The 18,785-nt window shown below is 44.3% G+C and overlaps 1 protein-coding gene across 2 annotated transcripts in view; it reads right to left on the reverse strand.

Moving 5' to 3' along the window:
* Positions 1-1,515: 1,515 nt before the first annotated feature.
* LOC106588849 (uncharacterized) overlaps positions 1,516-18,785 on the reverse strand; it is a 30,425-nt gene continuing 13,155 nt past the window's right edge. For both annotated transcript variants that reach the window (XM_045707296.2, XM_045707294.2), the window contains exons 3-4: positions 4,168-4,225; positions 1,516-2,993 (exon numbers count right to left, since the gene is read on the reverse strand). In XM_045707296.2, coding sequence (XP_045563252.1) covers positions 2,975-2,993; positions 4,168-4,225 — 77 coding nt within the window. In that variant the 3' untranslated portion in view covers positions 1,516-2,974. The remainder of the gene's footprint in view (positions 2,994-4,167; positions 4,226-18,785) is intronic.

The raw sequence follows: 18,785 nt of genomic DNA on the forward strand, positions 1-18,785 counted from the left end.
AGGCTTAGTTACTACGGACCCTGTCTGATCTGATGGGACAAGGTCTAGTTACTACGGACCCTGTCTGATCTGATGCGACAAGGCTTAGTTACTTCGGACCCTGTCTGATCTGATGGGACAAGGTCTAGTTACTAATGACCCTGTCTGATCTGATGGGACAAGGCTTAGTTATTACAGACCCTGCCTGATCTGATGGGACAAGGTCTAGTTACTAATGACCCTGTCTGATCTGATGGGACAAGGCTTAGTCACTACGGACCCTGTCTGATCTGATGGGAGAAGGTCTAGTTACTAATGACCCTGTCTGATCTGATGGGACAAGGCTTAGTTACTACAGACCCTGTCTGATCTGATGGGACAAGGTCTAGTTACTACTGACTCTGTCTGATCTGATGGGACAAGGCTTAGTTACTACGGACCCTGTCTGATCTGATGGGACAAGGTCTAGTTACTAATGACCCTTTCTGATCTGATGGGACAAGGTCTAGTTACTATGGACCCTGTCTGATCTGATGGGACAAGGCTTAGTTACTACGGACCCTGTCTGATCTGATGGCACATGGACCCTGTCTGATTTGATGGGACAAGCCTAGTTACTAATGACCCTGTCTGATCTGATGGCACATGGACCCTGTTTGATTTGATGGGACAAGGCCTAGTTACTAATGACCCTGTCTGATCTGATGGGACAAGGTCTAGTTACTACGGAACCTGTCTGATCTGATGGGACAAGGCTTAGTTACTATGGACCCTGTCTGATCTGATGGGACAAGGCTTAATTACTATGGACCCTGTCTGATCTGATGGGACAAGGCCTAGTTACTACGGACCCTGTCTGACCTGATGGGACAAGGCTTAGTTACTACTGACTCTGTCTGATCTGATGGGACAAGGCTTAGTTACTTCGGACCCTGTCTGATCTCATGGGACAAGGTCTAGTTACTAATGACCCTGCCTGATCTGATGGAACAAGGTCTAGTTACTAATGACCCTGTCTGATCTGATGGCACATGGACCCTGTCTGATTTGATGAGACAAGGGGAGTTGATGGTGGCGAGCGACACCATAACCTACTATTGTTAGACTTTCAGACTGTTGAGATCATGTCCATCTAAATCACCATAGAGAAGTCCTGTTTGCGTACTTACTATATATCAAAGTGGAACCTTTGACTAATTCATACAAATGCACATTGATATTATAGTCGTCTATATACAACATAGAACATACAGTATCTTTGCATAAAATAAGGTAAGACCGGGATTCAATCCGGTCGGGTGTTGTAGGCAATGGTCCAGTGTTCGCGGAGATTGCATTCACAGTAAACACGGCATATGTCGGCCCATTCAGAAATTGTCGCATTGCCTACAACCCGCGATTGGATTGAATCCCAGCCTTAATTACATGTATAGTTGTAGTAGTATCATGCAAAAATAAGTTTTCCAAAAATCAAAGTTTACATAAAGAAGAATCTTTATTATTTTGTATACATAGATATCTTCATATAATTGTTCTAATACCAGTCAAAAATAATAATCATTATATATATATATATATATAGAAAACTAATCCCAATAAACTACTATGTACTTTGACTTTACCTTTCTTGTATAAAACAACATGGAGAATGTATACTCACCTCCCTAGCTGGAAATATAGGTGCTCGGAAGGGAGCAAGATTTTACAAAAAAGAAAACTAGGCTAACACCGTAACACTGTATCTGGTTAGAACTACAATGTTACCCAACAAGCTAACATTGGCGGCCATTTTGTAGTTTTGTAATAAGACACAGCATGTTGGTGGTGGAGGGTAATTGCCTAGGAACTTCTAAAAAAGGGATAGTTCAGCAAAATTAGATATTTGAGAAACTGTTTTCAAGGTGAGGAAACAAATGTCTAAATATGCAATTTCGCTGAACTGTCCCTTTAACACAAACTTCACCTTTTTCACCCTGTTTAATGAAATTGGTCAACAAAAGTTTGAAATGATGACTGGGAGAGGATAGCATAATCTTATCATCTAGATGTGTGGCTGCAGACGAGAGGAGGAACATTAGATTACTACTGTCTCAGTACACAGAAGAAGATGATGAATATCTGTGGAGGCTGCTGGAGGTAGGGTGGGAAGGAGGGGGGGAGGGAGAGGGGGAGAGGGAGGGATGGAAGGAGAAAGGGGGTGGTGGGAGAGAGCGAGAAAGCAGGGGAGAGGAAAGAGAAGAAGAAAGTAGAAGTGAAGGGGGAGATATAGAGATTAAGAGAGAGAAGAGAGGCTGAGGGAGAAAGAGGAACAGGAGAGAGAGAGAGAGAGAGAGAGAGGGGGAGCGGCAGAGCGAAAAAGAGGAATAGGAGAGAGAGAGAGATAAAGAGAGAGATAAAAGAGATAATAAGAGAGAGAGATTGAGAGAGATTAAGAGAGAAAGGGTAGAGGCAGAGGGAGGAATAGGAGAGAGCGAGAGAAAGAGAGATAAAAATAGATAAAGAGAGAGAGAGAGAGAGAGAGAGAGAGAGAGAGAGAGAGAGAGAGAGAGAGAGAGAGAGAGAGTGGACCCCAGACTGATGAGCTGAATCTGTAAACAGAGAGGAGTGGTCCTCTTCTTCTCTCCTTTTCACTTCTTCCCCTGCTTCTTTCCCTCAATGGGAGGTAGGCCATGTCATGGTAGTTGGCAGGGAGCTCATATGCGGTATCCAGTCTCGCTCTCATCCATTTGGCTGTGGCAGTCTTTGGGAATGCCATCCATCCATCCTAATAGCATTCCCAAGTTGTCCCTCAAATTGTCCCAAACTCTAGATATGTAGAAATGGAGACATAGTAGTATATGTGGACGGATGGGACAGACCATCAGGATCTTGGAGAGGGTTGTCCAGTTGTCCTAGTGTCTGTTTGGGCCAGGGCAGCAGGAGTGTTGGACCCTCCTTATCCCCCCGTTGAGGAGGTACGTCTCACCCCAAACGTCCCAGCTGGGGTGCAGTGTTGTCAAGAAGAGGCATCGAAGCTATGAGGGAGAAGAAGACATGTTTTAGGCATACTTTGAATGCATCAATGATATACTTACTGTTATGACGTGACTAAAGGCAGAGAGAGCGAGAAAGAGAAAGAGAAAGGGGGGGAATACGAGAAAGAGGGTGAGAGAAATTCTGAGAAAGTAAAGAACAGGAAACGAGTATGTTCCATCTTTAGGCAGAATGAAACATCAAGAAGGGATTGTGTGTATATGTAAGGTGGTGTGCAATCCCCCAGGAGAGAGGGGATGTCCTGTCGCTGAATCATTCAATATTAAAACATCCACCTACACACACACACTCACTCACACACACACACACACACACACACACACACACACACACACACACACACACACACACACACACACACACACACACACACACACACACACACACAAGATTTGGGCCAAGATTTAAGATGGGAAAGTCACCTCTATCTCTTCATTACTATAAACCCACTACAGTCTCACTGTCTTCCACACAGCTTGATTATTATACATCCAGATTGGCCAACTGATGTGATACATACCTTAGTTACCACACTGGTAGCCTGGTTCCAGATCTGTTTGTGCTGTCTTGTCAACTTCTGATCATTGGCATTCAAGAGAGCACAAACAGATCTGGGACCAGGCACTGGGTGCGTTCTCTCTGACACATAGGATGACACAGCTAGAGTTACAATTCTTCTATTCCCTCTGGCTCAGGTCTGCTTATACAGGCTTTGTAAAGTTTTGCTCAGGGCTACGTTTAAGGAAGGGATATTTTTTTATTTAACCTTTGTTTAACTAGGCAAGTTTAAGAACAAATTCTTATTTACAATGACGGCCTACACCAGCCAAACCCGGACGATGCTGGGCCAATTGTGCGCCGCCTTATGGGACTCCCAATCACATCCGGATGTGATACAGCCTGGATTCAAACCAGGGACTGTAGTGACGACTTTTGCACTGAGATGCAGTGCCTTAGACCGCTGCGCCACTCGGGAGCAATGTTGGTAGAGCATGGCACTCGCAAAGCCAGGGTTGTGGGTTCGATTCCCTCGGGGGCCCAGTACAGGGGGGAAAAGTATGAAAATGTATGTACTCACTACTGTAAATCGCTCTGGATTAAAGCATCTGCTAAATTACTAAAAAGTTCAAATGTGTCTCATTGAACGATTCTTACCTGTCCCATATTTTCACATTTCTACAGTTGGTGGTACAGCATCCAGCTGACATCAAAGCTGATAGAAAGAGAAAGAGAAACAGAAGAGATGCAGCTCAGTACTAGATGATTTAGTTCTACAGTTTGGGTGTTAAATGAAACAACATCCCTTTTAACAATGAAACAGCTGTGACGGGGAGTTAAACAAGAGAGGAGAGGGACAATACTGTACATGACTGTTTAGTTAATAGTGATAGATGGTATATTACAACGTTCTATTTGATTGCTCTATCGTGTGTTTGGTATGATAACTCCACTCCAGACTGTGTGTACAGGCTTTGAGGCGTTCCCCCTCGACTGTTTCAATCCTCTGCTGCAGCGCTGCAGTTGACAGCCACCAGACAGGCCTCTCTCCTGTAACGTCAGCCAGCCTTCTCAGGCTCAGCTAAGTCAATTTGGATAAGTTCTTCTTTAGTTTTCCACTATATTCCCCCTGTGTGGGCGTGCACAAATGTACACGCAAAAAAAGGCTTACACAATCTGATAGCCACACAGCAGTATGACACACGGAGGCGAGGACAGTAAAATAGTAAGGAAGGTGAGAGGAGGGGAGAGAATGAGAGAGATATGGGGAAAGAGGAGAGAGGTACCAATGGGCTAAGGTGTGAAAGCAAACAAGGCGCTGTGGAGTTCAGTCCATTTCCTCTTGTACTCCTTTTGACAGGATGTGAGATATCTACAATACATGACATTTACACAAGTACACACCATTGTAATGTGGCACTGATTCTGACAGCACACCAGTTCTATCGAACACTGATGTCTCAATACAATACAGAACAGTCCCTCTTAGTTTATTCTCTCTCTCTCTCTCTCTCTCTCTCTCTCTCTCTCTCTCTCTCTCTCTCTCTCCACACTGTTGTCCTCCCCATGCGACTATAATAACGTTTGCAGCACATTTTCTCCCCCAGCTCTCTGGGATGGCTTCTATTGCCTATTAACTATTCATAAGATCTTGTGACTGTAGACTTCTACAAAAAAATCCCACTGTAAGCCTCCACTACGCTAGTTCACACATCACCATCAAAGGTGTGCGCACGCACGCCTCAATTTATCTACGGGAGGGAGAAAATAGCAAAAACTGTTTTTGTGTGTGTCTGTCTGTGTGTGCGTGAGGATAGAGATCATGTATGAAAACTCCCTTAAAGTTTTAGAGGTCAGGGTGTGTGGAATGGAATTGATTTCACAACTAAGGAGCCTCGGGGCACTATGAGTGAAGAAGGTTAGACGCTTACACACACACACACACACACACACACACACACACACACACACACACACACACACACACACACACACACACACACACACACACACACACACACACACACACACACACACACACACAGACACACATGTACACACTCCATTTGAAGTGTATAAGCAGCTGACAGTAGTCTGACCCAGATGCTAATAGTGACATTAGAAAGGTGAGGGAGGGTAGGCAGACTGCTGATGACATCGTGTTCTGTGATAGGTGGGTCATTCTATTTGCAAGCTGACAGCTTAACGTGGAGGAGAGTGGGAACAATTAGCCTTAAACGGATTAGCCAATCCCAAGCTCAGGAATCCGACGCAGGTCATGTGATCGTGCGGTTTTAATCACGGGCTTGTGATAGGGTGACGATGTAACGTTTGGATAACGTTTGGCATCAACTGGACTGATACTGACAACATGCTGAGACCCCTTCCAGTATGAACTGACTAGAACTGATTGAATAGATTCAAATGATCACGAACTGATAGAATCCCTCTCCCAATATTCACAATGACACTGGAGATATATTCAAACCTGATCGGAACGGTAAAGTGAGGAACAGTTCCTCAGACAATTTGGGTGTTATACCGCTAACCCGGAATTGGATTTGGGGTCACAGAAAGAATAGATGACGTGATTATTCAAGAATAAAGCGGAGCTTAACTTTCCCAGAGCTTCACCTCTGTGCTCAGCGGAAAGGCTCTTCATTGTTCTTTTCCTCAAAAAGATTTGTGTGATTTGCTGTGCAGAAAATCTGGTCCCACTAATACATCGCGGTTCCGGATCTAACACTTTCCATGCAGCTCAGGACTAAGACTAATTATGACTTTACATAACTGATCGTTCTTCCAAAGTACAGAGAGAAAAGGCAAAACACCCTTTTGTAAAACCGAATTAGCAATAGCCAATGTGACCTTTATTCGAAGAGAAAACTTTGACGCTCAGGACTGGGATAGTTTCCCAGACCCAGATTAAGCCTATAGTCGTTGACTAAAAAGCATTGAAATACACTATATTAAAAGTGTTTTGTATTTAGGCTTAATCTGTGTTTAGAAAACTGTGCCTCAATGTTTAGGAACTCAAGGAACTTATCACATTTATAGATTGACCAATCCTACCCTTGGCTACAAACGATCTGTGTATTTTCAAAATGTGTAATCGAGATAGAATTGATGTCTAAATCAAACCAGAAAACACATCAACCCTTCCATGTGGGCCCAGTCAACCCCTTTGGTCCTTTCTATCGTTCCAGAAATGATGCAAAAGAGGCGGCAAACAAGTCAGGCTGCTGAGTAGATTGGTTGACATACTGTCAATTGAGATTGATAATTGAGATACTAAACTTAACAAAAAAGAGGAAGAAAATTCAATACCAAATGACATAAAACACAATGGAAAAAGCCTCAGTATCAGAATGGGTGATTAATAATGAACTGGTCTTAAATACATCGTATTTGGTTCAAAACATTCTCTAAGACCTAAACCTCAACTGGAGTTGTACATGAAGGGTGTGGCCACTGAGCAAGTTGAGGAAGTTAAACTCCTATAACACTGGACGGTCAGTTATCATGGTCACGTCATATTGACAAAGTAGTTGAGACGTCTGTTATTGAAGACGTTCTCATCTGCAGAAGTTCTGCATTTCTTTAACTGCATGTCTTCTAGTTTTCATGAGAAATAAGTACTGTGACGAAAATTCGAGATTATCTGCATGATCAAATAACATTAATCTCGGACACCCATACATACCCCACAAGACATGCCACCAGGGGTCTCTTCACAGTCCATAAATCCAAAACGAATTCCCGGCAACGCACAGTATTTTACAGAGCCATGATCACATGGAACTCCCTTCCATCTCCTATTACTCACCGGTGTGTCAAACTAAGTAACATAATACAAAAAAAATCCCCATCAAAATCCTTCCGTTTAAGCTAGAGATATCATTTTTGCATGGGCTGCGTCTCAATCCACCGCATCGGCCGATGGCGGCCTTCCGCATTTGCGGTGGAAGGTGGCCGAGCTACAGTGGTGTTTGTCAGAACATGAGACATCCCGAAAATCTGTCTTCTCACGAATACGTCTGTAGCGTCCATTTTGCTCAACGCCCCCCACACGTGTCACGGGACTCGTCTGAAGTCAGTACCGTCGAAGTGCCAACTTATGTTTGTAGCATCCGAAACCGATTCTCACGAACACGACGGTGTTCTCCGTTTTGCTCTACGACCCCAACAGTGTCACGGGACTGGTCTGAATGTAACCCATACCGTTTAAAAGACAAAATGGAAGTATAGAGGTAGTTTTGTGCCTTCCCAAAAAAAGAGGTTAAGTCCTGAGCTTTCTTACATCTCCTAGATATAGAACAGACACTTCAAATCCTTCTTTCTTATCAGTCATTTTTTGACTATCTTTTTTTGTGTTGCCATTTATGAATGTGTTATTCAATGCGTTTCTATGGTCTATAGTAGTAAAGGCCAAATTCCAAATTTTATCAAATAATGATTTGATGTTTTTGGGGGATACCTAACAAGGTCCTAAAATTCTAAATCAAATAGCTAAATGATCCCTGGTATGACCTTATTAAAACAATTCCATATGTCAGCTCAGAACCTCCCCTCCCGCCAACGGCTTAGACTTACAGGGGTTAAACAACATCTCATGGAACTGTGGCGACCGTGAAACACTCTAACGCACATTTTCTGCTTAGTTATATTGACTGTATTATTTTTGTTGTTGTATTGTTTGTATATCATTGTCTTTTAAATCAGTGTATCACTGTTCTGCTACTTGTCATGTTCTGTGTTTCTTTGTGGACAGAGTAGCTGCTGCTTCTGCAAAAGCCAATGGGGATCCAAATAAACAAATGAACCAGATCAACGCAAGGTCATTTCCGAGCCTCGGATCTCCTAAAAATTGGCTTTATTAATTATTTAGGGGCGTGGCTGAGAGGAAGGCATGTCAAGATGCACTGTAGATCAGTGACCTTCCGCTTAGCTAGCGGTCAGTCTGTCTGTCAGTAAGTCAGTCTGCCCCTTAGGCAGACACAGTTACATATAATATATAATAATATATGGCAATTACTAGACGCTTTAGTCATGCGTGGATACATTTTAAGTATGGGTGTTCCCGGGAATCGAACCCACTAGCCTGGCGTTACAAGCGCCATGGTCTACCAACTGCTGAACATCTACCACAACTAAAATGTCCCTACAGCATCATGAATATAGGTTATAATGTAACCTTTACAGTACATGAACTGTCCAGCTACATTACCAGGGGAAAAGGAATACAAGCTGAAAAAGATGCCTTGGGGCATTGTATAGGAGAAATGCATCTGCAACTATGCACTCACTGCACTGCATCTATGTACTGTAGGGTACTGTATGTATTGTTCAGGGCATCCAAATGTGTTACATTTGCAGATGAGAATGAGAGAGTGATTCCAGGAAGCTAGAATTATCTCCTTTACATAACGTTGTAGAGTAGCAATCCAGCCCTCTCTCTCTCTCTGTCTGTCTCTCTCTCTCCTCTCTGTCTCTCTCTCTCTCCTCTCTCTCTCTGTCTCTCTCTGTCTCTCTATCCTCTCTGTTTCTCTCTCTCTCCTCTCTCTCTCTCTCTCTCTCCTCTCTGTCTCTCTCTCCTCTCTGTCTCTCTCTCCCCTATCTCTCTCTCTGTCTCTCTATCCTCTCTGTTTCTCTCTCTCTCCTCTCTGTCTCTCTCTCTCTCTCCTCTCTCTCTCTGTCTCTCTCTGTCTCTCTATCCTCTCTGTTTCTCTCTCTCTCCTCTCTGTCTCTCTCTCTCTCTCCTCTCTGTCTCTGTCTCTCTCTGTCTCTCTATCCTCTCTGTTTCTCTCTCTCTCCTCTCTGTCTCTCTCTCTCTCTCCTCTCTGTCTCTGTCTCTCTCTGTCTCTCTCTCCTCTCTGTCTCTCTCTCCTCTCTGTCTCTCTCTCCCCTATCTCTCTCTCTGTCTCTCTCTGTCTCTCTATCCTCTCTGTTTCTCTCTCTCTCCTCTCTGTCTCTCTCTCTCTCTCCTCTCTCTCTCTGTCTCTCTCTGTCTCTCTATCCTCTCTGTTTCTCTCTCTCTCCTCTCTGTCTCTCTCTCTCTCTCCTCTCTGTCTCTCTCTCCTCTCTGTCTCTCTCTCTCTCTCCTCTCTCTCTCTGTCTCTCTCTGTCTCTCTATCCTCTCTGTTTCTCTCTCTCTCCTCTCTGTCTCTCTCTCTCTCTCCTCTCTCTCTCTGTCTCTCTCTGTATCTCTATCCTCTCTGTTTCTCTCTCTCTCCTCTCTGTCTCTCTCGCTCTCCTCTCTCTCTCGCTCCTCTCTGTCTGTCTCTCTCTCCTCTCTCTCTCGCTCCTCTCTGTCTCGCTCTCTCTCCTCTCTCTCTCTTCGTCTCTATCCTCTCTGTCTCGCTCTCTCTCTCTAGCTCTCGCTATCCTCTCTGTCTCTGTACTGTAGGGTACTGTATGTATTGTTCAGGGCATCCAAATGTGTTACATTTGCAGATGAGAACAAGAGAGTGATTCCAGGAAGCTAGAATCTCCTTCACATAACATTGTGGAGTCGCAATCCAGCCCTCTCTCTCTCTCTCCTCTCTGTCTCTCTCTGACCTCTCTTCTCTCTCTCTTCTCTGTTTCTCTCTGTCTCCTCTCTGTCTCTCTCTCCCCTATCTCTCTGTCTCTCTCTCTGTCTCTGTCTCTCTCTCCTCTCTCTATCTATTCTCTCTCTCTCTCTCTGTCTCTCTCTCTCTCCTCTATTTATTCTCTCTCTCTCTCTCTCTGTCTCTATCTCTCCTCTATCTCTCTCTCTCTCTCTGCAGCAGTGGTGTTGTGTGTTGTTTCAGGTTAGTACTCGTAGGATGAAGGCCAGTTACAGGACATTGCATAGCTAGAGGGCTGAATGCTAAACATGCCATCTACTGTTCTGTATGTAATGTATATGTTAGTAATGTAAGATACTGTATTGTGTAACAGCATACAGTAAAGTTGTTATCTTTATGCCGTAGCACAGTTCAACTGTGTGACAGGAGAGCTGAACGATAGTGAATTCCACAGTTTGGTTTCTTAAGGACCTGTCGACTGTCTGCTGCTAAGCCCAGGACTCAGTATCCGGCTACACACACACACACACACACACACACACACACACAACACACACACACACACACACACACACACACACACACACACACACACACACACACACACACACACACACACACACACACACACACACACACACACACACACACACACACACACACACACAGTCTGGGCTGCGGAAGCTTGACTGTGGGTGATTGGAGCGTGGAACTCACCAGAGTGGAGCTGGCTAATGAGGTTGACCATGCCTGGGGATGTGTGAGTGAGTGTGTGTGTGTGTGTGTGTGTGTGTGTGTGTGTGTGTGTGTGTGTGTGTGTGTGTGTGTGTGTGTGTGTGTGTGTGTGTGTGTGTGTGTGTGTGTGTGTGTGTGTGTGTGTGTAGCCGGATACTGAGTCCTGGGCTTAGCAGCAGACAGTCGACAGGTCCTTAAGAAACCAAACTATGGAATTCACTATCATTCAACTCTCCTGTGTATACGTGTGTCTACTTTATCACTGACTCCAATCAAGAACTACAGACTGAGACACAGAGACATCAAAAGACGCACACACACACACACACACACACACACACACACACACATACACACAGAGTAGCCCATGGTAACCTCTCCTTGGTGGGGCCACGTTATTAGCAACCTCTCCCCACTGTTAACGACAATGTTACCCCAACTTTAGCCTCCGGGCATCCCACAATGCACCACTACACTTCTGCTTCTTCTAGTGCCCAGGGTCTAAATTGAATGAGTTTCTCCCAACAAATCACACACACACACCACACACATCATACACACACATGGTACAGACACCATATCGTGCGGATTACAGCAGAATGGTCTGTGTGTATGTGTGTGTGTGTGTGTGTTTGTGTGTTAGAAACCTGCCTCTCTTCAGTTCTGCTGCTCCTCTGATCTCAGTGCTAGTTATCACTGCCTCCAATCAAGAGACAGACTGAGACACACAGACATCAATAGACGCACACACACTGACGCACACACTCATGTTGCAGACCCCATATCGTGCGGATTACAGAATAGGACCTATTTTTACAGTGATCATATGAATGTTGAATCTTTGCAGTATGCCGGGGGGGGGGGGGGGGGGGGGGGGGGGGTAGTAGGGGAAAATAAACACACACAAACAGTAAACAGTATTCCTTCACGCCTGGTAAATCTGCCGAGATCCTCCACTCCAGTGGAAAAGAACCTCTAATTTATTCGGAATAAAGTAAATAGTTAAAAATAGAACTGAGTGTCGTGTGTCAGAGGGAGCTCACAGATTCTAGTTGTATTACTGTATCAGCATCAGCTAACTGTGCTAATCTGTTGTCTCATTACATGGCTTAATATAGGCTATAACCCTGTGCATTCAAAGATGGTCACTTCATGGTCACTCTGGGTTGTATTCATTAGGCACCAAACGGACAAAAACAGACTAACACAGGGAGGGTCTGCTTGGACTTCTAAGTAATGCTCATCTATAATGCTTATTAAGAATCCAATAAGAAATGCTCTTTTTTGTTTTCCGTTTCAAAACGTTTCCGTTAAGTGCCGTAATGAATACGACCCTGTATTCAAAAATGGTCACTTCCTTCTTAGTTGTACAGAGGCATGTTTCAGAAATGACTCTCAAAAGGCAAATTAAATATTGAAGCGTACATTTGTAAGATAAACTGCTGTTGTCCTAGTTTCGGAGACAAACACAGTAGCCCACGGTAACCTCTCATTGGTGATAAATTATAAACAAGGAAGGGACCACATTATTGGCAACCTCTCCCCACTGTTGACGACAATGTTACCCAAACGTTAGCCTCCAAGCATCCCACAATGCACCACTCCACCACTGCATCTTCTAGTGCCCAGGGTCTAAATTTAATGAGTTTCTCTCCACAAATTGCGCACACAAACACGCCCCCCCACCACACACACACACACACACACACACACACACACACACACACACACACACACACACACACACACACACACACACACACACACACACACACACACACACACACACGCAGTCTCAACTCAAGACCTTGGTATTCCACTACCTTAGAAGATAAATTGTTTACACTCTCTTATTTTGCCCTCTCTATCTCATGCAGTTCTTTAGTAGCTGTTGCATCACTGTATTTCCCTTCAATCTAAAGCTTTTGTTTTATTTCATATGGGAATAATAGGCAATCACAGCAATAGTCTAAAGCTGGGGCCTAAAGTGCCAGTCTTGTATAATCTACCAAAGAAACGCTTTAAAGACAGAAAACACTTCATTAAAAAAAACAAAGACATTCTTCTGATGAACACAACGCAGACAGATGTGGTGATGATGTCATAACAGCAACATCTATACCGCTAGTAGATACAGAAGATATCTCCTTCCCATATAGCATCTATGTCTTTCTGATATAGCACCTCGTCTCTGTCTTTCCCATAGCATCTCATTCTCACTGTGATCAACGAGGGCTCTTCTAACACTGTACAGCCAAGGTGAGATTCACACTCCTGTCTCAGCGCTGGGAGAAGAGGCAGGAGGGGGTTTACACAACTCAACTAGGGAGTACTCTTGATGAATGCCAGTTCAACACACACGGACAGACAAAGACACACGCACTTGCATGTGCAAATGCGCACACGCTTCTTGACAAACGCCAATTGAACAATAGCACTGCAGCAAATCCTTCAACCTCAGCACCAAGGTATGTATCCCTGACCTCCCCTTGGAAAGACAGACACAATCAGAGCCTCAGAAGTCACGCCAGAATTTTCTTGACTAAAAGTTGAGCAAGAAACACTCGCAATTCTATGTTTCACCTGCAGCGAAAGTTCCTCTTAGAGCCAAGACCAAAACCGTAATGAAATGTTATTTTGCTGTAACCGTGCAGAGGACAGAAAAAGAGCGAGTTGGGCTCTAGCAATGGGGGGTAATGAGATACAGTAAACATTATCTGCAGACTGCTGCTCGTAATTGTGTCCTATCAAGAGGAAGAAATCTCTCTACAGTACAGAGAAGCAGACAGTATGCTGCAGCTATATACATTAAATCAGGCGTGTGACCTTGATGCCAATCATTCCGATGTCAAGTCGGAATGTCAAAAAATGTGATTATCCATTTTCCGGTGAAAATGTACATAATTATTATGCTTACAGGCATTTGGCTCAGACACATCACAGATCCATCCCGATCAAAGGATGAGCATATACAGTTGAAGTCGTAATCCTATAGAAAATTTGTGGGCAGAACTGAAAAAGTGTGTGCGAGCAAGGAGGCCTACAAACCTGACTCAGTTACACCAGCTCTGTCAGGAGGAATGGGCCAAAATTCACCCAACTTATTGTGGGAAGCTTGTGGAAGGCTACCCGAAACGTTTGACCCAAATTAAACAATTTTAAGGCAATGCTACCAAATACTAATTGAGTGTATGTAAACTTTTGACCCACTGGGAATGTGATGAAAGAAATAAAAGCTGAAATAAATAATTATCTCTACTATTATTCTGATATTTCACATTCTTAAAATAAAGTGGTGATCCAAACTGACCTAAGACAGGGAATTTTTACTAGGATTAAATGTCAGGAATTGTGAAAAACTGAGTTTAAGTGTATTTGGCTAAGGTGTATGTAAACTTCCGACTTCAACTGTGCATACCATCTTGTCTGAAACATAGAACGCATTATAACAAACAGATAATGAACGCCCCAGGCACTGAAAAGATTAGAAACTTCATTGAGGGGGTGTGATAAAAATGTAGAATAATGTGGTCGGTGATTAGCTTTGACATCCTACGTTATCTTAAAGCTACATTCTGAGATTTTAGAAAACAACAAAACGGCAGCCCTGAATTGAAATGAGGAACAGATTCCCAGATCCCATAATGTACCTTTAATGATGTGTTATCTCTCTTCCTGTCCCTGTTATGTTGTGATAGATGGTATCTGACTTTGGTGTGACCAGATAGATGTTGTTACTGGAGACAATATAGCTCTAGGAGGTGTCCCTTGATCATTGATCAAACTGTTAGATAACATACTGTAAATAGATGCTCGTCAAGATAGCATTGTTAACAGCAGCGGAAACCAGTTGGCTAGCAACAGAGAATGTGAAAGCAAGATGAGTTCAGATACTCATTGTGAAAGTCTCTTCCAAGATGGACGACATTCAGGTTGACTTCAACTACTTGCCCACCAGGAATGACACAAACTGTCACAACCTGGCAATGACATCCAAGATGAGCAATGTTCAAGATAGTATGAATTTAACTGCTTTGAACTGAATCCATCTACCAGAAATGACAAAAACTACTTTCTCTAAAACATCAAGTCAAGGTCACCTCCAGGTCTTCAAATGATGACAAAATTGAAATATTCCTCCAGGTAATTTCTCCCCTGGAATTGATGCCTGTATCCCCCCTCTCTCCCCTCTCTCCCTCCTCTCTCCCCTCTCTCCATCCTCTCTCCCCTCTCTCCATCCTCTCTCCCCTCTCTCCATCCTCTCTCCATCCTCTCTCCCCTCTCTCCATCCTCTCTTCCCTCTCTCCATCCTCTCTCCCCTCTCTACATCCTCTCTCCCTCCTCTCTCCCCTCTCTTCATCCTCTCTCCCCTCTATCCATCCTCTCTTCATCCTCTCTCCACCCCCCCCCCCCCCCCTCTCCGTCATGTCTGCCGTTAGGTTTAGATCTGATTTGTCTCAGCCCACTGGTCCATCTCGTATTGGCACGCCACACCGGGGGAGAGAGAAGACCAGGGGAGGACACTGACCGTCTATTCTCTCTGTCACTGGAATGAGATTGCGTGTCAACGGCCCAGGCCTGACTCTGGAACAGTTGTCACATATCACATATCTCAGGAGCTTGCGCTGAGGCCTGGGAGCAAATGCTTGGAGTTGGTCCCTTACACTACTGACCACAGGGCAGTGGTGTGAAGGTGAAAGTTGAGGCCTTTAACTAAGAAATGCCTGGTTTTAATCTGTAAAGATCACGATATCTGGACTTTCCCTTCAATATACACTGCTCAAAAAAATAAAGGGAACACTTAAACAACACAATGTAACTCCAAGTCAATCACACTTCTGTGAAATCAAACTGTCCACTTAGGAAGCAACACTGATTGACAATACATTTCACATGCTGTTGTGCAAATGGAATAGACAACAGGTGGAAACTATAGGCAATAAGCAAGACACCCCCAATAAAGGAGTGGTTCTGCAGGTGGTGACCACAGACCACTTCTCAGTTCCTATGCTTCCTGGCTGATGTTTTGGTCACTTTTGAATGCTGGCGGTGCTTTCACTCTAGTGGTAGCATGAGACGGAGTCCACAACCCACACAAGTGGCTCAGGTAGTGCAGCTCATCCAGGATGGCACATCAATGCGAGCTGTGGCAAGAAGGTTTGCTGTGTCTGTCAGCGTAGTGTCCAGAGCATGGAGGCGCTACCAGGAGACAGGCCAGTACATCAGGAGACATGGAGGAGGCCGTAGGAGGGCAACAACCCAGCAGCAGGACCACTACCTCCGCCTTTGTGCAAGGAGGAGCACGAGAAGCACTGCCAGAGCCCTGCAAAATGACCTCCAGCAGGCCACAAATGTGCATGTGTCTGCTCAAACGGTCAGAAACAGACTCCATGAGGGTGGTATGAGGGCCCGACGTCCACAGGTGGGGATTGTGCTTACAGCCCAACACCGTGCAGGACGTTTGGCATTTGCCAGAGAACACCAAGATTGGCAAATTCGCCACTGGCGCCCTGTGCTCTTCACAGATGAAAGCAGGTTCACACTGAGCACGTGACAGACGTGAGAGAGTCTGGAGACGCCGTGGAGAACGTTCTGCTGCCTGCAACATCCTCTAGTATGACCGGTTTGGCGGTGGGTCAGTCATGGTGTGGGGTGGCATTTCTTTGGGGGGCCGCACAGCCCTCCATGTGCTCGCCAGAGGTAGCCTGACTGCCATTAGGTACCGAGATGAGATCCTCAGACCCCTTGTGAGACCATATGCTGGTGCGGTTGGCCCTGGGTTCCTCCTAATGCAAGACAATGCTAGACCTCATGTGGCTGGAGTGTGTCAGCAGTTCCTGCAAGAGGAAGGCATTGATGCTATGGACTGGCCCGCCCGTTCCCCAGACCTGAATCCAATTGAGCACATCTGGGACATCATGTCTCGCTCCATCCACCAACGCCACGTTGCACCACAGACTGTCCAGGAGTTGGCGGATGCTTTAGTCCAGGTCTGGGAGGAGATCCCTCAGGAGACCATCCGCCACCTCATCAGGAGCATGCCCAGGCGTTGTAGGGAGGTCATACAGGCACGTGGAGGCCACACACACTATTGAGCCTCATTTTGACTTGTTTTAAGGACATTACATCAAAGATCAGCCTGTAGTGTGGTTTTCCACTTTAATTTTGAGTGTGACTCCAAATCCAGACCTCCATGGGTTGATAAATTGGATTTCCATTGATTATTTTTGTGTGATTTTGTTGTCAGCACAATCAACTATGTAAAGAAAAAAGTATTTAATAAGATTATTTCTTTCATTCAGATCTAGGATGTGTTATTTTAGTGTTCCCTTTATTTTTTGAGCAGTGTAGTTTAGCTACAATTCAACTCTCCATGTCATTTTCACACTGAAGTGCCAAAATAAAACGGTTCGCCTCAACTCTGTGAGAACGACACCAAAAATAGTTTTTTTTTAGTTTAATAGTAATCTGCTAAACATCTCTGTGTTAAACACACACACATGGTCATGAATGCATGCATGCGCGCACACACAGTTGTCCAAGGGGAGCAGACATTAAGGTAATGAGGGATATCAACAAAATGTTTAATAGCACTCTTGCTATAATGTATGCTCCGAAGGAACGTTGGTTGTTGTTATAAGGTTATGTGTCCTAGACGTGAACACAAACAAATATAACACGAAAGAGCGTAATTCAAACCCGGTCTCCTGGGTACCATGAGATTATGTTAGTCCTCTGATGTTAGCCCTCTGAGTCGTCAGGTCTTAGGCAAGGTTACTCAGCACAGGAGTGTGCGTGGTTACAAACCAGCTCTGTTAAATAGCTACATCTCCGAAGTGCAAGAGGTAAGGTAAGGTATATGTTAAGAACATCTAATACTTTTTGATTATACTAATCCATGTGATAAATGTCTACCTAATACTCCCAAACACAGAATCAGTGACTAAATGTTGGATTTCCTGTAGAGTGAGTGATGGTGGCTGATAATGGGCCTCTGTATGCCTATGTAGATATCCCATAAAAAATCTTCAGTTTCCAGCTACAATAGTCATTTACAACATTAACAATGTCTACACTGTATTTCTGATCAATTTGATGTTATTTTAATGGGCAAAATTGTTTGTTTGTTGTTTTTTAAAAAAGGACATTTCTAAGTAACCCCAAACTTTTGAACGGTAGTATAGGTTTCGCGGAAAGAGATCAGGATGCCTTGTGAGGATCAGGTAACGAGTGGATGATCTGCCATTGCCATCCGTTCTGCTAGCTAACGTACATTCGCTGGAAAATAAATGGGACAAACTGAAAGCACGTATATCCTACCAACCATCCTACCAAACTGTAATATCTTATGTTTCCCCGAGTCGTGGCTCAACGACGACATTAAGAACATACAGCTGGTGGGTTATACACTCTATCGGCAGGACAAAACAGCAGCCTCTGGTAAGACATGGGGCAGGGGCCTATGCATATTTGGTAACAATAGCTGGTGCACGATATCTATGTTTCAAGGTTTTGCTCGCCTGAGGTAGAGTATCTCATGATAAGCTGTAGACCACACTATCTATCTAGAATGTTTTCATCTGTATTTTTCATAGCTGTCTACATACCACCACAGACAGAGGCTGGCACTAAAACCGCACTAAATGAGCTGTATTCCGCCATAAGAAACAGGAAAATGCTCATCTGGAGGCGAAGCTCCTAGTGGCCGGGGACTATAATGTAGGGAAACTTAAATCAGTTTTACCTGATTTCTATCAGCATGTTAAATGTGCAATCAGAGGGAAAATAATTCTAGACCACCTTTACTCCGCACACAGAGACGCGTACAAAGCTCTCCCTCGTCCTCCATTTGGAAAATCTGACCATAACTCTTTCCTCCTGATTCCTGCTTACAAAGAAAAATGAAAGCAGGAAGCACCAGTAACTCGGTCTATAGAAAAGTGGTCAGATGAAGCAGATGCTAAACTACAGGACTGTTTTGCTAGCACAGAC

The sequence above is a fragment of the Salmo salar genome, chromosome 02, assembly GCF_965601325.2.
Source record: "Salmo salar chromosome 02, fSalSal1, whole genome shotgun sequence".
Lineage (NCBI taxonomy): Eukaryota > Metazoa > Chordata > Actinopteri > Salmoniformes > Salmonidae > Salmo > Salmo salar.